Consider the following 24,262-nt stretch of genomic DNA (forward strand, 5'->3'; position numbering starts at 1 on the left):
AGCCATGCTGTGGAGAGGTACAATAAAAACAAACCTGTTGCTTTTGCCCTGCATTGACAAAGCAGTAGTTTGCTCTAAAGTGTCCTTCTCTGCTCTTTTATTTTAATGTAATTATTTCTTGGCCCACTTTTTAACCAGCACATTGTAAATGAATAGTAAAATGATAACATTTACGTAGCAGTCACTTTGAAAGGGTAATTATGTGTTACAATCTTAAAGTAGAACTATAGGCAAACCTTTTTTTTTTCATTTTGGACAGAGCAGGGGAAAGGAGTAACCCCAATCAGATTTTTTTCTGCCATCTGCATCCCATTGCGGAGATTTCCCTTTACTTCCTGTCCCACAACCAAATAAGAAATGAGAGAAAATCCCTGCAAATTAAGGGAATTCCTTGGGGACCCCCAGGTTACCAGAACTAGTGTCCCCATTGGAAGATGTCTACTCTATTAATTTTCTGGGGACAACCAAAAATGTGGGGATTTTCTTTTACCTTTACTTTCCATATTAATGGTGAACAGGACAATCAGAGAATGTAAGTTAGGGGAGGGGGGGGGGGGTAAGTAATGGGGACACAGACAGCAATAAGAACTGACAGGGTAAAGTTTTGCCTTTAGTTATACTTTAATGACATTTGCATACATTCTTTCTCATTTCTATGTACACAACAGAATGAAATCAGTATACAGTGACAAAACAAATACATATACTGTATGGTTATAAAGAAACACAATGTTTTTTGTTTACATGTCCTCAGAAAGTGGTTTTCTGCCACGAAAAGATGAAGAGGTGAAATGCTCATAATGTGTTCTATAAGTGCCACGGGTTAAATGATCAAAATTTCCATATACACCTACATCGTAGTTCAGTGTTTGTTTCCAACAAATGTCCCGACTAATTAAAAGAAAAACAAAGTTTGTTAAGGTACTGACAACAAAACAACATACCTGCACAAATGTTGTTGAGTAAACACCCAAATTATACAATATTGCCAATAAAATAAGCCACAGATACATCAGAATAAATAAGTACCTATAAATTGAGGTGCAAAATTAACCTGTTAATGTATATGTTTTAACTTTGACAATTATACTGAAGCATTGCTTATAGAGTTCTGTTTTGTTGGCTTAAATCAACTCATTAGAATTAAAATAATCAAATTTTGGAGCACCACTGTATTCACTTCACTGCATTTGTAAAACTGAGCCCTTCTGGTAATTATTAAAAAAAATATCATATTTTCAGTTCAGAGAACGATCATTCTCTAAATCCTTTTGTTGTTCTGACTACCTGCAGTCACCAACTGCTGGTCCTTGCACATTGGTGTATAAATGCTCTTAAAATCATATTTAGTTCAATTTGAAACAGGTTGGCACAGGTATCAGGGGACTGCTGGCCATTTTTAGGGGTTTTGGGGATATCTGAATTAAAAGAATTTGATGACAGGAGCAAAGCAGAAATAAAGGACAGGATCAGGGAAGATAGGCAGAAATATACATTATTGCCATATGGTGAAAGTTTACTCTCATCAATTTGCAGGGGCTAATTTCAGAGACCCGCTGAAAGTACAAATGGACAGGAACAAATATAGTTGCATTACACAGTAGACAAAAAAAAAAAGGGTGAAATCTGTAATACCCATAAAAACAGAGAATCAGAAGCAAGGTCAATACAGGCAAGAAAGTGATCAGAAGTTAAAGCCAGTACACGTCAGATTAGAATAAAAGCAGAAGGACCTAGCCCAAAAGCAGGCAGGGGCTGAAGTTTAACAGGCTCAGGCTGCAGCAATACTGGTTGGTAGCATCCCATAAATAGTCACAAACATATAAAAATTAAGCCAACGACATAAACTGACAGGGAAAACACACCAGATTTGAAACATTAAAGAAAATAGACACCAAACTCTTGACATATAGCATGGTATAGAATTAGTATGTTACAAACCTATCTTTTTGGAATGCTCTCAACCTGATATCTGTCACTCTGAGAATGCATTTTTTTCTTAGCCCAGTTATGTTGCCTTTCCAAATGATGAATGAGCACTTTTAGATACAAAATAGCAGGTACCTGCATGTAACTTAATTTTTTTGATAAAAGTACTATAAATTCTCAGAACCCATGGTATGCTGTTCTGCGGAGAGTGATAAATCTACTATGGTTTAGCTCTCCCACTTCAACCTCCCAAATCCAAGTTTGGCCCACCACTATGATAGAGGGCTTCAAATACCAATAGTTTAGCATAGTCACATTAATGTGCTTGCTTTGAAATCGATTTGCCTTTTTAATTTTTCATGTCCATGGGTTTGCTTTAAAATGGAATGTCCAGGGAGAACACCACCAAGGTTTTCAATCTCATCTATGCAGCCCAGTTCTCAAAGTTCCTCTTTCTATTGCTCTCGGCCGACACAGAAAAGGCCTTTTATAGGGTGGTCTGGCCTTTCATGTAGGCCACCCTGCAACATATAGGCCTAGACCCCATATGCAACGGTGGATCCTCCACTCAAAACCCTTGGCATCAGTAAGGGTGAACGAGATGCGGTCCGAGTTCTTTAAGATTGTTCTTTAAGGGGGGCGTGGCCGGAATGTAGAGAGAGACGGACGAGTTCAGCCTGTGCTCCTGCCATCCGTGCTCTCCATCCGACTGAATCCTTGTCTTACAGAGCCATCCTGCTCAGCAAACACCTTCCTCCTGTCCGGGGGGCTGCCCAGGTCCTCCCGATGCCTGGGAAGCGAGGTTCAGCTAAGAAGGCAGACAGCTACTCAGCCCGGATCCAGACGCCGGCCACACGTGCGGCGGCCATCTTGCCTCCCCTGTCATCTTCCCCGGCCGCGGTGGCGGTGCAGACAGAGTCCTGGATGGCAGACTTGGGGGCTCTGGACCTGGAGGACTCGTCGGTGGAGATGAAGGAGCCGCCGGGGCTGCTGGGGAGCCAGTCCACCGCCGCGATCCTGGCAGCCATCGCTGACAGTAAGTCCTCTGTGGAGGGGAAGATTGACACTCTTGCTATAGAGTGCGGGCTCATTAGACAGGATATGGACAAGTTCCGGGGCCGCCTGTCTGAAGCAGAACACCGCATATCTGCGGTGGAAGACGCAGTGGCATCTAATACTCATGATGTGGGGGAGTTGCAGCAGCAGGTTAAGGTCCTAATGGCCCGTTCTGAAGATGCCGAAAATCGCCTCCATCGCAATAATGTGCGGGTAGTCGGGCTCCCTGAGGGGGCTGAAGGGGCCAACCCGGTGCTGTTTGTGGAAGCCTTTTTTAAGGAACTCCTGGGCCTACAGAATTTGTCCCCTGTCTATGTGGTGGAACGTGCCCACAGGGTGCCTGCAGGGAGGAGGACGGCGGGTGCATGGCCTGCGGGCCTTCCTTGTCCGCCTGCTGAATTTCAGAGACAGGGATATGATCCTGGCTGAGGCTCGTAAACACCCAGAGCTGAAGCATGATAATGCTGTAATTCATCTCTATCCCGATTTTTCTCAGGATCTACAGAAGAAGAGGCGCTCCTTCACAGACATCCGTCGCCGATTGAGGGAAAAGGGCTTGGTGTACAGCATGCTCTATCCTAGCTGTCTGAAAGTGATTCATCGTGGGTCTGCAAAGTTTTTTGACTCTCCGTCGGAGGCGGTGGACTGGCTGGATTCGCTGGCCTAGTGTTCCGCTCCGATCCAGGGCTCCAGGGTGGTGATGCCGGTGGCCTGAAGATGGGAGATACTCACCTACCTAAGATGTCGTTGCTGGGAGCAGTGGTTCCTCATTGCTGCGATCCTTTCCTTCATTCCTGCTACCTCCTGATGTTGGCTCTTGTGGAAGAATGCATGCTGCAGAGGACTACAAGATCAGTTATCCGTTCTTGACAGGAGCATCAGGTACTGAACTATTCAGGTTGGAGTTTTTGTGTGTCTCTCTGGACTCCCTTTCCCCCCTCCTTTTGTGTGGATGAACTTTACAGATACTCCACTTCTGTCCAACATGTTTTTGGGTCTTAAGTTTCTCCAGCGGTGTTTCCGTTTTTTAGTTTGGTTCGCCTGGAGCAAACAGGGAGTTGGGATTTTTTGGTTGTAATTTTTTTTCGATTTTTTTCACATTTTTTGGTATGTTTTTTTGCCTTTTTTTTGTTTTTGTTCGGGACAGCAACATCTTGTTCCCCCCTCTCAATACATGTGATTTTTGCTTCCTGTACGCAAGTTCAGAGGACTATTTTCTGCCCAGTGTGAGATTTGCTCTTGGGATGCTGTATGGTGTTGTAGTGTGGCTCTCTGTGTCCGGTCTCCTCCCTCCTAGTCGCCCTGTCTTACAGGCTTCTCCTGTCTCTCTATTGTACCCTGCCCGCATTAATGAATGACATTAAAGTAGTCTCGTGGAATGTCCGCGGTCTAAATTCTAAGTATAAGCGTTCCCTAGTCCTTCAGTATCTTAAATCCCTGAACCCCCATGTCATTCTCTTACAAGAGACCCACTTAGTGGGCAGTAAAACCCTATCACTGAACAGGAGCTGGATACAGAGGGCGATACACTCCACTTATTCCTCATATGCCAGGGGAGTGGTTATCTTGTTACACAAGAAATTGCAATGTGTTATTGAGCATGTAGTAACTGACCCTTATGGGAAGTATGCAATTGTGGTTTTAAATGTTGATTCTCAACTATGGGCTATAGCGAATGTCTATGTCCCCCCCCTTTAGCAAAGAGGTACTGTACCAAGTTCTGGAGAAAATTGCTGCCTTCGGCCCGATAAAAGTGCTGGTGGCCGGGGATTTAAATAACATTCTTGATTATACACTGGACGCCTCCAACCCAAATCGGGTGCGGAATCTTGACCTCCGGCAGTGGGCGGACACGGCGGCTTTGGAGGAGGTGTGGCAGTGGAAACATCCTGGTGAGAGAGGTTACTCCTATCTTTCCCACGTCAGCTCCTCCTCCTCCCGTATTGACCTGGCCTTCGCGAACTCGGCCTTGCTGCCTCAGGTGGCGGAGGCCAGTTATCTGGCTGGTGGACTCTCGGACCACCCCCTTGCAGGTGACGCTGAGCCGCCCTGGGGATGGAGGTCGGAGGGTCTGGAGATTGCACCCGGGGTGGGTGGATGAGTTATCTGTGGAGCCATTGATCTCCGCACATGTCTCAGAATATTGAAATGTGAATGAGGGCTACGCGGATGGTGACATGGTATGGGATGCATTTAAGGTGTCCACCAGGGGGGCATACATAGCGGCCATTAAAGCCGCTAAAATTGAGAAAAACTCTGAGTCGGAGGCACTCCAGGCTCATGAATTACAGTGCTCGAAGAAACATGCTGAGGCGCCTTCTCAATCGACGCTTGTGGAGTTGCAGATGGCAAGGAGGGCATTCTTGGTCCATTTTCAAACTCTTCCGCAATGTACATTTAAGTGCAGGGCGGAGGAGCTATTTGAGAAGGGGGATAAGAATGGGAAATTGTTAGCCTACTTGGCGGCGGATGCTCGACCCCATGCGGCCATTCCTTGCGTTTATTCGGCAGGGGGTGCCTTAGTGAGGGATAGAGAGAGTATCATGCAGGCTTTTGTATCCTACTATTCTGATCTCTATGCGGCTATCCCGCAATATGACAGTCAGGTGCTGATGGATTTGCTGGACTCCTTTCAGATCCCGGTGCTGCCCGGGGAGGCGGCGGCAGACTTGGAGGCCCCCTTTACCTCCAAGGAGCTGGGCGTGGCAATTGCCTCCTTCCCGAATGGTAAGGCGCCAGGACCTGACGGGTTTCCGGCTGAATGGTATAAGACCTACTCAGAAGTGCTGTCCCACAAGCTTTTAAACCTGTATACAGACTGTCTTGAGATTGGGAGCTTGCCCCCTACGTGGTATGAGGCACATGTGGTTCTGCTCCCCAAGCCAGAAAAGGACCCACTTCACTGTTCCTCTTACAGGCCCATTGCACTGTTGAACATGGATCTTAAAATCCTTACCAAAATGGTGGCCAATCGATTAATGCAATGCCTGGACCACTTGATATCACCTGACCAGACGGGGTTTATGCCCAAAAAAGCTACCGATATTAATATCCGCAGGGTGTACGCGCATACGCAAATTGATGGTGAGCTGTCTCATGGGGGGGCCCTGGTGTTTTTTGACCTGGAAAAGGCGTTTGACTCCATTGATTGGGGATACATGGTCCAGGTGCTGGAGCACATGGGTTTCGGCCCTGTGTTCCTCCAATGGATAACAATGCTCTATGACCGCCCAGTAGCGGCAATCCGCCTGAACGGCGGGGTGTCTGACACTTTTCCGGTATCCAGGGGCACCAGGCAGGGATGCCCCTTGTCCCCGGGCTTGTTTTCTCTGGTTATGGAACCCCTGGCGATTGCACTGCGTTCTTCATCGCAGATTCAGGGGATTAGGGTGGGCACCCTGACTGAGACTGTGGCCCTCTATGCTGATGACCTGGTTATATTTCTTGGGGATACGGGCCCTTCTCTACATGCTGCACTCTCATTGATGGGTAGGTTCACTGAGGTTTCCGGTCTCAAGGTCAATTGGACTAAGTCGAAGATCCTTCCGCTACGCTCCCATTGGATGCCCGGGCGGGTTGACCCTTCCAATCCCTTACAGTGGGTGACTCAGATTAGATACCTGGGGCTACAAATCACAAATTCTGTGACAGATTTCATTAGCCTTAATGTGTCTCCACTGCTGGCTACTGTATCTAAAAAACTCCATTCCTGGAAAAATCTCCCCCTGTCCCTCATTGGGAAAGTTAGTTTGATTAAAATTAAGATTCTTCCCCTCCTGCTCTATACCCTCAGGAACTCTCCGGTGTGGATACCAAGGTCAATTTTCAGGTCCATAGACAGTATGATCTCCTCCTTCCTGTGGCAAGGGAAGCTCCCTCGCCTCAAACTGGCTATTCTTCAGCAACCATGGGGGGAGGGAGGATTGGCGGTACCCAATTTCCACAAATAATTTTTAGCCGGCCAGTTGGCGGTGGCTAACCGTTGGTTGATCACCGCTCCGGACGACGCTGCGGTCTCTTTGGAGGCTGCTTGTGTGGGCTCCTATGAGGCGCTTTCGCTTCTGATCTATAGAGGGCCGAGGGCCCCCTACCCCTTGACGTTCTCTATGCGTTCGGTACTCAGAGCATGGGCTGTGGCCCAGGAACTGAGACCCCAGGATAGTGTCACTTTCTCTCCTGAGACCCCCTTGTGGAGGAATCCCAAGCTGTCACACTTTCTTGACTATCCAGACCCAGTGGTGTGGACTGCCTTTGGAGTCAAGCTCCTGCGCCATATAGTGGTCAATGGCACTCTTATGCCGTTTGACAACCTAAAAACTTGTTATGGTTTACCAAACACGCATTTCTTCAGGTACCTGCAACTAAGACATACATTTCAGGCCCAATTCAGGGGGGGTCCTCTTGTCCTTAAACTTAGTGATTTGGAATTATTGGCTCGTGGTGAATCGCTGTTCAAAGCGCTTTCTGTCCTATATAGGGACCTTTTTCTGGAAACGACTAAACTGCTGGTGCCATGTAGACGGGCCTGGGAGACAGTGACTTCGGGACTGGACAGAGATGACTGGGATGATGTTTGGGGGGCAGCTTTTCAGGCCCTGGTTTCTACCAGGGATAGACTCATTCATTACAAATTTCCTGACCCCTGCTAGACTAGCTAGAATATTTGGGAATCAGAGATCAGTATGCTGGCGGTGTTCCATGCCCTCTGCGGACTTTATGCATGTCTTTTGGGACTGTCCCCGGGTTCAACCATACTGGCAAGGTGTGGTGGACTGTATACGGTCGGTCACTTCTATTTCGATTCCCATCACTGTGGAGGTGTGTCTACTGCATTTGGTGGAGCCCCTGGCTACGACCAGGGCGATTAGGACACTCCTCATTCTTCTCTTTTTTTATGCTAAAAAGCGGATCATCCTTTCTTGGAAGAGCTCCTCGGCCCCAACGGTGGAGTCCTGGAAAGTACTGGTCAACAAGGTCATTCCATTTTACAAGGCTACTTACCTGAGCAAGGGGGCCATGACAAAATTTGATAAGGTGTGGGGAGGTTGGTTGGCCTCGGTGGATACAGTGTCGGATTAGGCTGGGTTCAGTACAGTCATTGAGTGTATGTGTGATAGTGTCAGGTGGGGGTGGAGTGTAGACCTATTTTTGATTTGATTTAATCTGATTTCACTGATTTTGATTGATTAGGTTTGTGAACATTTAATGTGTACCAGTGCTGTCCACCCCCCCCCCCCCCTTTTTTTTTTTTTTTTTTTTTTCCTTCCCAGCCGGTTCCTGTGTTTTGACCGGTAATTGTTGGTCGCATGTTGCGGCCTAGTATTGTATCTGTGTTGCAAAAATTTAATAAAAATAATTTTCCAAAAAAAAAAGATTGTTCTTTAAGATTGTCACTGCTGTGGAGCTCTTCCTCTGCTCAGTCCGAAGTAACCCTGATATTACCGGCTATATTAAACCCTCGGGCCATCACAAAATTGCGGCCACTGTGGACAACTTAACATTCTATGTAACAAACCTAAGCACAACTCTGCCCAACATTCTGAGGGCGTTGCGTACCTATGGGGAGCTCTCATTTTGAAATAAATCTTGCTAAATCAGCAGCACTCGACATAAGGTTCCTCCTCAAGACCTGCAACCTCTCCATGACATTTTTTCTTTTCACTGGGGAGACCAAGAAATCATGTACTTGGGCACCAAGATTACTAAGGATATTGCAGATCTCTACCAGGCAAATTTCGTACCCAAACTTCAAAATACAAATTGGGACCTGAAACAGTGGCATACATGGTTCAGACATTGCAACTCCCTGAAAAAGACCATACTTCCACGGATCCTATCTGTTGCAGGCTTTTCCGGTGCACATGCCCATAACTTCCCTCCAACTAATTATGTCCACGTTTCCAGAATCTCTATGGTCCCAAAAGCTGCCCAGGTTAAAATTTCAGCTCTTAACTCACTCCAAGGCCAGAGTTCAAAGAAGTGGGTGGCCATGGAGGGCGAGGATACCTCCATCCCTCTCTGTGACCTGTTCTGGATGACTTCCCAGCCTCCATTTGAGATACAGACCCACCCACCCATCGGAAATTCAATCAGAGTAGCTCAATCTGTGTTTCACTCTCCCAACCTCTCCCCTTCAATCTCACCTATAACACCTATTATTGTAAACTTGGACTTTAAACCAGGCTTTACCAACAGGAACCTCAGACGCCTTAGTACATCAGGGAAATTCTGGCTGGTAGACTTTTGGCCACACAGATGATTTCCCACTCAGGCTGACCTATCTATATGTTCTGACCCGCCTCTGGACAGTTGGAGCACTATTGAGCTTAGACACAATCTAAAGACTCTTGGGAAATTAGCTTAATCTACAGACTCTTGGGAAATCGTATTATTGAATGCAAATGGTATATTATTCCCCACATACTCTTATGTACTCTGAAGCAATCTTATAGAAAGGGAAACCATCGAGACATATGCTTTTACTCCTTTATGACTTACTGACTGCATCCTCTGACAACTCCTTTCCAGCGTTTATACTGTACACCACTGGGACTCTGACCTAGACGTGACTTTTTTACCAAACAACAGATGGACAAGATCCTTCAACTTGTCCACAAATCTTCCATAGCGAATAGGTATCAGTACAATGTCATAGTATGGCGATCTGTAATTTTTTTGTCATTCAGCCCATTGGGTTGAATGAAAAAAAAAACGTTAATCGTGTACTGGATGAGAAGACTCCTTGGCATTCAATACTTCTGGGAGTCTCCTGCTGCATGACACAACTCTATTCTTAAGTCCCACAAAACTGTTGACTTCTGTAGCGATGTTGAGGTTTGAAGAAAGAACTACAACACATGAGGGGAGACTATAGCACATGATCATTTTTCAGCATGAAAAAAAACCTTTGTTTTTCAGCATGTCTAAAAAACGATGTTTTCCCAACTTCGTCATTAAAACGATGTTGCCTACACACCATCGTTTTAAAAAAATGCTCTAGCAAAGCGCGGTGACGTACAACACGTACAACGGCACTTTAAAGGGGAAGTTTCATTCGCCTTTGGGCTGCTTTAGCGGATTCCGTTTTAGTAAAAGACGATTCACGCTTTTTTGTCTGTTACAGCGTGATGAATGTGCTTACTCCATTATGAACGGTAGTTTTACCAGAACGAGCGCTCCCATCTCATAACTTGCTTCTGAGAATGCGCTTTTTTTTTTGTCGTTTTAGCCCACACACGATCATTTTTTACAACAAGAAAAACGACATTGTTTAAAACGTTGTTAAAAAATGCAGCATGTTCGATTTTTTTTTTTTTGTCGTTTTTCAGAACCTGAAAAATTATGTGAAGCCCACACACGATGCTTGAGGCTGCCAACACCTTTTAGGAAGTCCATTGAATGAAACACGTCAGGTGATCGAGCAGCGTCAGACGTCACACGGCACACGTCACTTACGGGTAGCGAAAGACGAGGTGTGGAACGCAAACGGACGGACCACACGCTCTCCATAGCGGAGCGCACTGGATCTGACTAACAGGAACAGCCTGGTGCTGTTTCTTGCTGGCATTGTTTTTATCTTGCTTGCAAGCAAGTTTTTTACTTCTTATTTTAGCTATTTTTGCATACATAATTTTATAATAAAGCGCCCGAATTCCTTTTTGGTATCACACTACGTGGAATCTTCTCTTTATTTTTTACCGCTCAACGTGGCCCCCAAACCCTGCTGGGAAAATCGAACCATCAGAAGCAGCTGCGAAGCAAACTGAGGATCTCCCCTGACACCGTAAGGCACTACACCCCTTATAGGGGACAACTATCTGGTGAGTGGGGATCTAGCAGGGGGGAACACGGATGTCAGCATATTGAAGATCCAAGCATAAGATATTCAAGTTATCTCTTTTCCTCATTAGCCATTTCAAATCAACTGTGATGCACTGTTGAATCCACACTGCTGGTCACTATCACAGCATTACCACTTAATTCAATCAGTGGACGATTCTATTTTTGTTTTTTGTTTTCTGTAAGGTTTATATGTGGCCATTTTTGGAGATTGCACTTTTGAATTTACAGATTTCTGCATATGAGTTGGCGTACTCACCATGATGCACATCTGAATATTTGGACTGAATCACAGTATATTTGTCAGGGCACTAACTCTTACCTGCCTTCCAGAACGGTGCAATCGCGGCTGTTTGCGCCGCGCGCGCGTGCGTGGTGTTGGCGCGCGCGGGCGCGTGCAGGTGCGCGCGCACGGGCGCGCAAGATCTGTAGTTCCGTCCAGCCCATCAGAGCCCTGAGCGGGCTATTTAAACCTCTCCCTTTCCTGTGGCTAGTTGCTGGTTTGTCACAGCGCTTGTTTGGAGTGTTTCCTGGATCCTGGAAAAACCTTATCTGATCTTGTTCCTGTTTACCTGACCTTGGCTATACTCTACCGGATTGCTGCCTTCTCCTACCTTGACCTCGGCTTGCCTATTGGACTATTCTGATCTCACCTGCCCTTGACCTTTTGGCTTGAACTTTGGACTACCCTGTTTATCTGAACTTCCTTGACCACAGCCTGTTTTCTGGATTTCCCTGTTTCCTACCAATCCTGCTTCCCGGACCTCCTGGAATTCCCTACCATATCTTCAGCCATTCCCTAGTGGACTACTGCCTGGTTGTTCCTGTTTCACGCACCGAACCTTCACCTTCCCATCGGTACCGGTGCCTCCTGGTGCGTCTGCTCCCCTGTCCCCAATTCAGGGGGCGGACCGCGCCGGGTCGCAAAGGGAGCCACCCTCAGCATCTTGGCCTTGGTAAGTGTACTTTTGTTACTACCTGATAGTACCTGATAGTACAAACCAGCCAGATGTCCGAGGCCGACAGGGTGCGCTCGCCTTTTGAGACGCTATGCCAACAAGTCTCAGCCCTCACCGAAGCGGTACAGAAACTTCAAGAAGGCTATCTGCATATAGACGGTCGCTTACAACAGATGAATGTCACCCCCGGATCCTCGACTGCTTCCGCAGCATTAGCTACAGGCCCTACTTCTTCTCAACCCTCTTCTGCTTCTCCAGTGCTGGTAACTCATCCTGAACCACGTGTGCCTACCCCGGAGCGATTCGCTGGCGACCGAAAGAAGTTTCGGGCATTTAAGAACGCTTGCTCCCTATATCTGACTCTTCAACCTAGGACTTTTTGTTCAGAAGCTGTAAAGGTTGGTTTTGTGATCTCCCTCCTTGCAGATGAACCACAAGCTTTGGCCCATAGTTTGTTGGAACAAGGGAGCCCGATATTAGACACCATGGACACTTTCTTTGAACACTTATCCAAGTTATACGATGATCCTCTCCGTTCAGCTACCGCAGAACTTACTCTCCATCAACTAACCCAGGGGAGGAGACCCGTAGAGGACTACGTCGCCGACTTCCGTAAATGGTCTGCTGATACAGGGTGGAATGAAACTGCCCTAAAATACCAGTTTCGCCAAGGATTGTCGGAATCCCTCAAGGACGAGCTAGCCAGAGGTGACCCGCCTGCCACTCTGGAAGCCTTAATCCAATCAGCCACCCAGCTTGATCGACGTCTTCGAGAACGCCGGCAGGAACGCTTCCAGACATCCCGTCCTAATTGGGTTCCGCCTAGATTCTCACCGGCTCCTCCACCTGCTCCAGTTCCACCTGTTGCTTCGTCTTCAGATCCAGAACCAATGCAGCTCGGTCTACTCCGGGCACCTCTCACCCCTGAAGAGAGACAACGTAGACGGCAGTCCAACCTCTGCCTGTATTGTGGCGCTGCAGGACATTTTCTTCGCACCTGTCCCATAAGACCCAGTAAGTCAAGACTACCGTCTTTTTTCAATTGCCATATTTCCAACTTACCACAGACTTACGTTGTACTTTTTCTTTCCCTACAGCTCCCGCAGGGGGCGGTCCGGCTGCCAGCCATCGTTGACTCCGGGGCTTGCAGCTGCTTCCTTGATTCTGCCCTAGCCCAGAAGCTGCATGTCCCATACCGGCCAAAAAACTTTCACTTACAGATCCATCTGGCAGACGGCTCTCTACCCCGCTCTGGATTAGTTACCATGGAAACTCTGCCCATCCACACCATCTCCGACACCGGCCATCGAGAGTATCTGTGCCTTGATCTCATTCCTTCCCCTTTATTCCCTATTATTTTGGGCTTACCCTGGCTACAAGTGCATCAACCTTCTATAGACTGGCTCAAAAAAGACATCACATTCCCTTCTGCTTTCTGTTCTCAGCATTGTCTTCCTCCCGTTAAAGCCTCCTGCTCCGCCTTGATGTCTGCACCATCGGATCTTCAACACGTTCCTGCTGCATACTCGGACTTTAAGGATGTGTTCGATAAGCAACAGGCTGACCGCCTTCCCCCACATCGGCCATACGATTGCCCCGTTGATTTACTTCCCGGTTCTAAAATCCCTTTTGGTCGAATCTTCCCACTCTCAGAGACTGAATTGGTGGCTCTAAAGGCCTATATTGATGAACATTTAGGAAAGAAATTCATTCGCCCTTCATCTTCCCCAGCCGGGGCTGGAATCTTTTTTGTTGAGAAAAAAGATGGTTCCCTCAGGCCCTGTATCGATTACAGGGAGCTAAATAAAATCACTGTCAAAAATAGGTATCCGTTGCCCCTCATTCCGGAACTTTTTCAACGCTTCCGATCAGCCCGGATTTTCTCTAAGCTCGATCTCCGTGGGGCCTACAACCTTATCCGGATCAGGCATGGGGACGAATGGAAGACCGCTTTTAGATCAAGGTTCGGGCACTTTGAATACCTGGTAATGCCATTCGGCCTCTGCAACGCCCCTGCCACTTTCCAACATCTGGTAAATGACATTTTTCGTCAATATCTGGATGATTTTCTAGTCGTCTACTTGGACGACATCCTCATTTTTTCGGTATCACTCGAACTACATCGCACCCACGTTAAGAAGGTCCTGACAATCCTCAGAGAACATAAGCTTTATCTTAAAGCGGAAAAATGCGAATTTGAGAAGACTACAATTCAGTTTTTGGGGTTCATCATTTCAACCGACGGTATATCCATGGATCCGCAAAAGGTCAAAGCAGTTCAGGATTGGCCAGCGCCAGTTAACAAAAAAGGGGTACAGCGTTTTATTGGCTTTGCCAACTTTTACCGAAGATTCATTGTTGGTTTTTCATGCATTGTGGCCCCTATCACTCGTCTAACTCACCAAGGTCTTCGCTTTCATTGGTCCCGGGAAGCTCAAGAAGCATTCAAAAAGTTAAAAATCTTGTTTTCTTCAGCCCCTATCCTTAGGCATCCAGATCCAAGCTTGCCCTTTATCCTGGAAGTCGACGCTTCGGAGACAGCCATCGGTGCTATCCTGTCACAAAGGCAAGGACCCAAATCCTTACTGCACCCCGTAGCTTACGCTTCACGAAAACTAAATCTCTCGGAAAGAAATTACGATGTTGGGGACCGGGAACTATTGGCCATTAAGTTCGCTCTAGAAGAATGGAGGTACCTCTTGGAGGGTGCTCTTCATCCCATCTTGATCTTCACAGACCATAAAAATTTGGAATACCTGCGATCTGCCAAACGTCTGAGACCTAGGCAAGCCCGTTGGGCCTTGTTCTTTGCCCGCTTCAACTTTCACATAACCTTCAGACCAGGATCTAAGAATGGAAAAGCTGACGCCCTATCCAGAATGTTCACTGAAACTCATGATCAGTCAGAACCCAGTACCATCTTGACGTCCCAAAATTTCTTTCTGATTTCTCAGTTGGATCTACTTTCCTCTTTAAAGACGGCTTCCACTCAAATTACCAACGTACCCTCACTCTCTCTTGAAAGACGGGACGGTTTACTATGGTCTCGAGGCAAAATTTTTGTACCTGAACAAACGAGACAACTAGTACTGAGCATATTCCATGACCATAAACTAGCAGGCCATTTTGGAGCTCGGAAAACCGCGGAACTAGTTAGCCGCTCCTTCTGGTGGCCAAAGTGGAGGTCGGACTGTAAAGACTATGTAACTTCGTGCTCTCGGTGTCAGCGTTACAAAGGCCCAAACGCCAAATCCTGGGGTTTACTCAGACCTCTTCCTGTTCCTGAACGCCCCTGGGCGGACATCTCTATGGATTTTATTGTAGACTTACCACCTTCTGGAGGCTTTACTACAATCCTAGTAGTGGTCGACCGGCTGTCCAAATTTGCACATTTTGTACCCATGATTGGCACACCCTCTGCAGCAGAAACCGCTAAAGTTTTCTTCAAAGAGATCGTGAAGCTCCACGGAACACCCAAAAGCATTGTTTCGGATAGAGGTGTGCAGTTTACATCTAAGTTTTGGAAGGAACTTTGTAAATCTCTGGAGATTAAAATCTGCCTTTCATCAGCTTACCATCCGCAGTCCAATGGTCAGACAGAGAGGACCAACCAAACGTTGGAACAGTATCTCCGTTGCTTCTGCTCCTCGTCGCAAGATGACTGGTCGTCTTTGCTACCATCCGCAGAATTTGCGTATAACAATTCTCTACATTCATCCACTAACCAAACTCCATTTTGGGCTAACTATGGTTACCATCCAACTTTTCTTCCAAATTCAATTCCCGAGATTCCTGTACCTGCTGTCCAAGAACATATAGTTGCTTTACAACAAAATTTTCAAAGACTTAAAAAAAACATGCAACAGGCCCAGGAAAATTACAAAAGATCCTACGATAAGGGAAAGAAGGAGTGTCCAGTTTTTAAAGTCGGGGAGAAGGTATGGCTATCAGCCACGAACCTTAGGTTACCCATTCCTTCTCGGAAATTAGGTCCCAGATTCATAGGCCCATTCGAAATTAAAAGAGTGATCAATCCTGTGGCTTTTGAACTAACATTACCAGGGTCATACAAGATCCACCCCGTATTCCACGCATCTCTGCTCAAACCCGTTATTCCAGACTCTTTTCCAGGAAGGGAGGAACTTCCACCTCCTCCAGTGGAGATTGAAGGTGAAAAAGAATTTGAGGTCGAATCTATTTTAGGTTGCCGGAAGAGAGGGAGACAACTCCAGTACCTTGTCAAGTGGAAGGGTTACCCGCCTGAAGACACCTCATGGGAACCTTCCAGAAATTTACATGCTCCTCGCCTGATCCGAATTTTTCACCGGGACCATCCAGAACTGATGGACAGTTTAGGCGTCCGGAGTCCGCCCCTAGGGAGGGGGCACTGTCAGGGCACTAACTCTTACCTGCCTTCCAGAACGGTGCAATCGCGGCTGTTTGCGCCGCGCGCGCGCGTGCGTGGTGTTGGCGCGCGCGGGCGTGTGCAGGTGCGCGCGCACGGGCGCGCAAGATCTGTAGTTCCGTCCAGCCCATCAGAGCCCTGAGCGGGCTATTTAAACCTCTCCCTTTCCTGTGGCTAGTTGCTGGTTTGTCACAGCGCTTGTTTGGAGTGTTTCCTGGATCCTGGAAAAACCTTATCTGATCTTGTTCCTGTTTACCTGACCTTGGCTATACTCTACCGGATTGCTGCCTTCTCCTACCTTGACCTCGGCTTGCCTATTGGACTATTCTGATCTCACCTGCCCTTGACCTTTTGGCTTGAACTTTGGACTACCCTGTTTATCTGAACTTCCTTGACCACAGCCTGTTTTCTGGATTTCCCTGTTTCCTACCAATCCTGCTTCCCGGACCTCCTGGAATTCCCTACCATATCTTCAGCCATTCCCTAGTGGACTACTGCCTGGTTGTTCCTGTTTCACGCACCGAACCTTCACCTTCCCATCGGTACCGGTGCCTCCTGGTGCGTCTGCTCCCCTGTCCCCAATTCAGGGGGCGGACCGCGCCGGGTCGCAAAGGGAGCCACCCTCAGCATCTTGGCCTTGGTAAGTGTACTTTTGTTACTACCTGATAGTACCTGATAATATTATTGCATAATTTATAATTTTTCCACATTTATATTGTTTTCCTTATTATTTTTCATATGCAAAGTCGCTATTGCATCTATTTACACAAATCATCATTTAATTAATTGGCCACAGGCAGTCACACATCAACCACTGGCCACACTAGGGCCAAACATTCACATACTACCACATTACCACTATTTATCACAGGGATATTCTACACACTACTAAGTGACACAGACTCAGAATCCAGAGGTGGGACCCTGAAGTTCATTATTAGGATCACCTATTGAGACCACTCCGGGGGCTCCTATTCTTATGAGCCCACCGAACAGAGGTGTCCGACAAATTTCGCTATACACAATCACCTTATATGGAACTTAGGGATTAACACATTGGTGATCAGTTTTTTAGTGACCACTCTTAGGCAGCGCCACCACCCCTATACCACACTATTATATCACACACGATCATTTTAAATGACGTTTTTGAAAAACAACATTTTTTCATGCTGAAAAATGATCGTGTGTACATGGCATTAGGTATCCAAAACTCTGAAAGTATTGAAATATGACTGGGACTGTAGTACAAGAGTAAAGGTAAGCGAAGCAAAGGGACAGACAGGTGAGTATAATACCTGTTAAATACCAGGGGCCGGCAAGGGGACAGGGACATGTCAAACCATTTCTACAATCAACATAAGGCACTGACAATGTAAACATTCCTGTGCTAGTAGAAGGGTTCCCACGAACATACTACTGTTCTTGAACTGGCCAGGTTAGCTGGATTGTTAATGATCATCTCATATCTCACATAATAAGATATATTTAAAAGATGATTAGGCATTAACATATTTTCTTACCTTCCAATAGCTAATGCAGCAATTAAGCTTATTACCAAAATAGCTAGTAAAACAGAAAGTATGGAAGTTAGCACAATCATTCCTCTACTTCGGCCTTCAGGTTCAACTTTTTCCCGAAAAACTTCCACTGGAAAAAAAAAAGAAATCATATATTTTTTTGAGGAAATTATGCAAGTAAAGTAATTTGGGCCAATTCTTGAAACCTGGAAAAAAGTTTCTCACATTTGGAGTTGTTTTTCATATAAAAAACAGTTTATGGCTCAAGTTTCATTTTTAAAAATAAAACAAGGCATTTGACTGATGGACAATAACTTCAGCTTCTCTCCAGATCTGAATCAGGTCCACCATATAATGAGAATTTAGAAGCAGTGGCATCACTAGGGTGGGACCAGAGGGGGCCATGGCCCCACCAACATTATACTGTGCCCCCCCAATTAAAATACCTTTTTTGCGTAGTGGGTGCCCACAGCCACACATTTATATCCAAGGTTTTTTCTTTTAAACACTCCTGCACTTACATTAAATTGTCCATTACACATTCCTGCACTATATAATCCATTACACATTCCTGCACTATATACACCATATTGTCCATTACACACTCCTGCACTATATACACTATATTATCCATTGCACATTCCTACACTATATTGTACCTTACATACTCCTGCACTATATACAAAGGAAAATTTATTATCAGATACTTACCGTAATTTTCCTTTCCTGATGAACTCAATGGCAGCCTACGTGTGGGTTAATAACGCCTCCTCTCCAATGCTATAGAACCCCATACCTATAAAAGTCAGCTCACCTCCCAATACTGTGTTCCGTAACTAGCCGACTACTCTCTTCTTAGGGTAGGAACTCCGTCTGCCATGGAGTCCATCAGGAAAGGAAAATTACGTTAAGTATCTTATGATAAATGTTCCTTTTTCCTGACAGACTCCATGGCAGCCTACGTGTGGGAAATAACTAGCCAGACCACATGGGTGGGTATGCTGAACAAAAAGTCGTTTTAATTTGTCCTGTCAACCGACAGGATTCTCAAACCAAAATTCACAGAGGAAAGAGATGCAGGCTCAATACAGTAGTGAGACATAAATGTATTTATGGATGACCAAGAGGCCACTTTACAGATGACATCCGGGGCCACATGACGAGCCGCTGCCCAGGAAGCTGCCATCCCTCTGGTGGAGTGTGCCGTCATCGCCTGTGGGGGAGCCAAGCCCTTAGCCCTATAAGCCTGCTGAATTGTCTGGACGATCCAAGATGCGATTGTCCTGGCTGAGGGCTTTTTCCGTTTGTTACTGCCTGAGTGCAGGATAAATAGATGATCGGAGCGTCTAAAGGGAGATATAACCTGAAGATACTCAGAAAGGATCTTGCCTATGTACAGGGAGTGAGTTTCGTTGGACTCCGGAAACTTAAAGGTAGGAAGAACAATTTCTTGATTCTCGTGGAATACTGACAAAACTTCTGGATTTGAACCCAGCATGGGTATCAGGACTACCCGATCCAGAAAGAACGTCAGGAACGGTTCTTTATGACCAAGAGACCCGATCTCTGAAACCCTCTTGGCCGAGGTGATTGCGACTAAGAATGCCACTTTAGCTGAAAAGTCCTTTATGGAGGAGGGGAAAGGCCCCCTTGTACTAAGTCCGTTCAGAAAATCAAGAACCAAGGGAAGATCCCACTTGGGGAATCTTTGCTTCCTTTGAGGCTTCAATCTTGATGCTCCTCTAAAAAATTGCCTAACTAGTGGGTGTACTGCCCACGAGATCCCAGAGAAGGCTGACAGGGCCGAGATTTGAACCCGCAGGGAGCTGACGGACAGGGGAAGGTCTAACCCCGTTTGAAGGAAGCTGAGGATGTCTTGTATTTCTGGATTCCTGTAGGACCTGCCCGAAGCAGAGGAGAACTCTACAAACTTGGCCCAGATTCTTCCATAAACTTTGTTTGTACTCGCTCTTCTCAAGCTCAGCAGCGTGGAGATCACTCTAGAGGCGCAACCGTGGGATTCCAGCCTCTCCCTCTCAAGAACCAAACCGTCAGTCTCATCAGAGCCGGACAAGGGTGTAGGAGTGACCCCTGAGAGAGAAGGTCCGGTCTGACGGGTAGAGGTACTGGGTCTCGATAGCTCAGCTGGACCAAATCCGCAAGAATTTGAGGATTATTGGGATCGGGGAAAGGCATACGCCCTCTTGAACCTCCACCGATCCGTCAAGGCATCCATCCCGATCGCCTGCATGCAGCGGCCCCTCGTATAGAACTTCTCCATCTTGAAGTTGTAGAGGGAAGCAAAAAGATCCACTTGGGGATTGGTTCCCAGGGACAGGATCCATCTGATTGACCGTTCGTGGAGGGACCACTCGTTGTTGTCTGAGTGCGTGAGAGGAAGTCTGCCTGGGAGTTCTGTACTCCAGGGATGAAGACTGCTGACAATTTGGCCAGGTTCTTCTGGGCCCACCTCATAATGAGTTCGACTTCCTGCAGAAGTGTTAAACTCTGTGTCCCCCCTTGTCTCTTCACATAGGACACCGCCGTGGTGTTGTCCATCCTCAACAGCACTGATTTCCCTTTCAGGAGCCGGGAGAAGGACTGAAGGGCACACCAGGCCGCCCGAAGCTCCAAGACATTCGACCCCGGATTGCGGAGGCAAGCATCCCATTTGCCCTGCACTATGTTCGCGCCGCAGAGGGCCCCCCAGCTGGCATTGGTCGTCACTGTAACCCAGGACACAGGGGGGTGGAATGGCAATTTTGCAGGTTCTTCTGCTGAAGCCACCAAAAGAGACTGTTCCTCATTGATGTTGAAATGCGAATCCGCTGATTCTTGTTCCCTGACTTCCACTGCTTGAGGAAGCCTGACTGGAAGGGGCGTAACCTCCACAGTGCCCATTTCACCATGGGGGTCGTGGAGACCATCGTGCCAATGGTTCTTAGGCACTGAGATGCTTTCAGGTGATGAGTATCCAGAGCCCGAGAGATCCTCTCCTGGATCACAGGAATCTTTTCTAACGAAAGAGAGATGGTTTTCTTCACTGTATCGAACTGAGCCCCTAAGTATATTAAAAGCTGAGTTGGATCCAGGTGGCTTTTCTCTAAGTTCAGGAGCCATCCGAACTCGGACAGGGTCGAGATTACCTGATCTCTTTGCGCCAGGAGATGAGTTCTGTCTTGGGACAGGACAAGGAGGTTGTCCAGATAGTGATAAAGGCGTACTCCTTTTAGCCTGATGAGGGCCACTACTGCTAATTGGGTCTTGGTGAAGACTCGCGGGGAAGTCGTCAACCCGAAGGGTAGGCAAATGAATTGAAGGTGTTCTTGCCCGACGTGGAATCTGAGGTACATCTGAAACTCCTCTGTCACTGGCACATGGAAATAAGCGTCTTTTAGATCTATAGAGATCATCCAGTCGCCTGGCTGTATGGCTTGTTGGATTGTTGACAGAGTTTCCATTTTGAATTTCCCGTGCCTTATGAACCTGTTCAGGTAAGTTAAATCTATAAGTGGACGCCAGGCACCGCTTTTCTTCTGAACCAAGAAGAGAGGGGAGTATACTCCAAGAAACTGTTCGTCCTTTGGGACGCATATTACTGCTCCCTGAGATTTTAGCAGGTCCACGTAGGACAGTAGAGCCTGCTTCTGTTCTAGCATACTTGGAAGTAGGGTGGAGATGAATCTGGGGGAGGAATGCTGGAGAAGGACCATGCGTGGCCTGATGACACTGTCCTGATGACCCAAAAATCCATGATCGAGGCCGCCCAGACGTGCCGAAAGAGGAGCAGGTGGGCTCCCACCCGACCCACCTGGGCGGGCGTTATCTCAAAAAGACTTCGCTTGTTTGCGTCCACTTGACGCCTGGCTTGTTGTTGGCTTGCGGAAAGACGTCTGACCTCTGCTCCAGTTCCTCCTAAAGTCCCTACCGGGTCTGTAAGAGCGAGCTTCCCTTGAACGCTCCGGGCTACGTCTTCGGAACTGAGGTTTCTTCCTTCCGGTCTGACGCTTGTCCTGGGGGAGGAAGCCTGATTTTCCACCCACAGCCTTAGCTATGGCGTCCTCCAGTTTGTTGCCAAACAGAGACGTTCCCTCAAAGGGAATTTTGCACCAATTCTGTTTCGAAGACGGGTCAGCAACCCAAGGGCATAGCCACAGGGCCCGCTTGGCTGTAACTGAAGACAGCATAATTCTCGCCAATAGGCGGATTAAATCCCCCAGGAAGGCCACCGCTAGCTTCAGCTCCGCTGTTGCAGAATTCCTGGCCAGATCTTCAGAAACGCCCTTAAGGAAGGAGTCCACATTCTCCGTCCAGGCCTCCATTGCCTTTGATAAGGCTGCCAAGACTAGGGCAGGTTTGCAAGCTGTACCAGCAAGACAGTCAATTCTTTTAAGATCTTGATCCATCTTTCTGTCTAGACCGTCCTTGAAGGAGACTAAATCGGCCATTGGGAGCATAACGTGCTTGGCCAGACGCATTACTGCAGCGTCTACCAGAGGAACGTTCCCTAGGTGTTTTATATCATCCTGTCAGGTCACCCGTAGCCAGGTGACAAGTGCACCCTGTAGGGGTCAGGGATGCACCACAGGGTGGTGAATCCTATGGCCGACTGCTGCTAGCAGAGACGAAGCGTGAACCTAAGATCACCCAGGGCGCGGAGTCTAAGACCCAGTTTTGTATTCACCAGGGCCCTTGATGGTAGGGATGGTCTTGGCCGCAACTGGGTCCAGGTCGCATCCCCGAGATTCCTCAAGTCACACTCCGCAGGGAGAAGGGGGAAGCAGTCAGCAGGACAAACAGTGGTGATGGACAGGCCGAGGTCAGGGCAACAGGCAGACAAGGATAACCGTGGAACATGCAAATATTTAGGGGCACAGGCAGACAAGGAAGTCGGGGACAAGCCAAAACGGTACACGGAAGATGATCGTAGCACTCTGCAAACAGGAACTAGCGATTACACTGCAGACAGGAACTAAGCATAGGAACACTGTTGAACAGCACTGCAGACCTGTAGAGCAAAGGTTAATATAGGCTTCCTGGGATGGACTAGGGTGGAGCCATACAGGAAGAGGAAGTGATAAAAAGGGAAACCAGAACAGGATCTGCCTCTAAACAACACATGGAGATCAGGTAAGCGGACAGACTTGATGCATATTCATGACAGTACCCTCCCTCTTAAGGCCCCTCCCCCTCCCCAGCCTGGAGCCAGGGCTAAAGGGGAATCCCAGAAGAAACCTCTTTAACAAATGGGGCGCAAAGATCTCAGATGCAGAAATCCAAGACGCCTCCTCAGGACCAAATCCTCTCCAAAGCACAAGGTACTGAAGAATGCCTCCGCAGAGACGAGAATCCAGAACTTGAGTATCCTCATTGACCAAAACCGAAGTAGGGACAGGAGGAGAGGATTTATTGAGGACCAAAGGCCTTTTAGGAATAAGTAAGGGCATGAGAGGGTCAACAGGAATCCGAGGAGGATCAAGCAGACCCTTAAAGATGAACTGGGGATTAAGCACAAGACCATCAGACTGGGCAGAGATCAGAGGAACCCTGAAGTCAGGTTGGTTAGAAGGTGACAGGGCACAGGAGTCAAGCTGGATAGCAGGGAAATCAGCAGAATGCAGAGAGCCCTGAAAACAAGGTAGAAAACCCCATTTAGCCGAATGAGGCAATCTATCCAAAGGATGGATTGAGCCCCTTAGACAGGTTGCAGGAGGGCCTGAACAAAAAAAGGTAGGAGGCTCACTGGGCATGGGCCGACCTGGCATAGCTGATGCAGAGGCTGATTGAATAGCATAGTCAGGTGTAGTGATTACCCGAATCGCATCACAAGGCATAGTGACTGCAGAACTCGCAGACAAGTTAGCCTGGCTGTGCGTTTTAGGGACAGTCAACGGTAAACTGGAGTGAATGATCGGCTCAGGTTCACAGACGGGCTCCTCATCCAGAGTGCTACATTGGCTAGAAAGTGCATCAGCCTGACTATTGCAGGACACATTCCGGACACCACTACATGTGGTAGGACGAGCAAAAGATTCTGGAATGGTGGCAACAGGAAGTTTCTCTTTTGGGGCAACCTTGGGTAGGCAAGACGTGGAACAGGAGGGACCCCAAGCCAGGATCTGTCCGGCAGTCCAGTCAATGTGAGGAGAATGGAGTCTTAACCAAGGAAGACCCAAAACGATAGGAGCTGAGGTCTTAGGTAGAACAAGGAAGGATATCCACTCCTGGTGAAGTGTGCCTACTGACATCTTAACAGGGACTGTCTGGAAGCGAATAGGACCCCCCGGGAGAACAGTGCCATCAATCGCCGAGACCACCAATGGTGTGGTGAGGGGCAAAAGGGTAAGTCTCATGGACGATGCGATTTCCCAGTCTATGAAATTGCCAGCGGCTCCGGAATCCAGATATGCCGAGACCGAATGAGAAGAAGCACCAAAATTAAGGGACACAGGAAGAAAAAGACGAGAAGGTGAAGGAGATATTTCTGGATCCAATACTCCACCTTCCAGATGTATTGAACCCGAGCGTTTCTCGGGGCGAAGAGGGCAAGTGTC

At 47.4% G+C, this 24,262-nt stretch overlaps 1 protein-coding gene across 2 annotated transcripts in view; it reads right to left on the reverse strand.

The window, feature by feature from the left end:
- Positions 1 to 602: 602 nt before the first annotated feature.
- LOC120926720 (uroplakin-3b-like protein 1) overlaps positions 603 to 24,262 on the reverse strand; it is a 63,403-nt gene continuing 39,743 nt past the window's right edge. For both annotated transcript variants that reach the window (XM_040336877.1, XM_040336876.1), the window contains 2 exons: positions 17,712 to 17,838; positions 603 to 891 (listed from right to left, as the gene is read on the reverse strand). In XM_040336877.1, coding sequence (XP_040192811.1) covers positions 741 to 891; positions 17,712 to 17,838 — 278 coding nt within the window. In that variant the 3' untranslated portion in view covers positions 603 to 740. The remainder of the gene's footprint in view (positions 892 to 17,711; positions 17,839 to 24,262) is intronic.

Source organism: Rana temporaria, chromosome 2 (assembly GCF_905171775.1).
Source record: "Rana temporaria chromosome 2, aRanTem1.1, whole genome shotgun sequence".
Classification (NCBI taxonomy): Eukaryota; Metazoa; Chordata; class Amphibia; order Anura; family Ranidae; genus Rana; species Rana temporaria.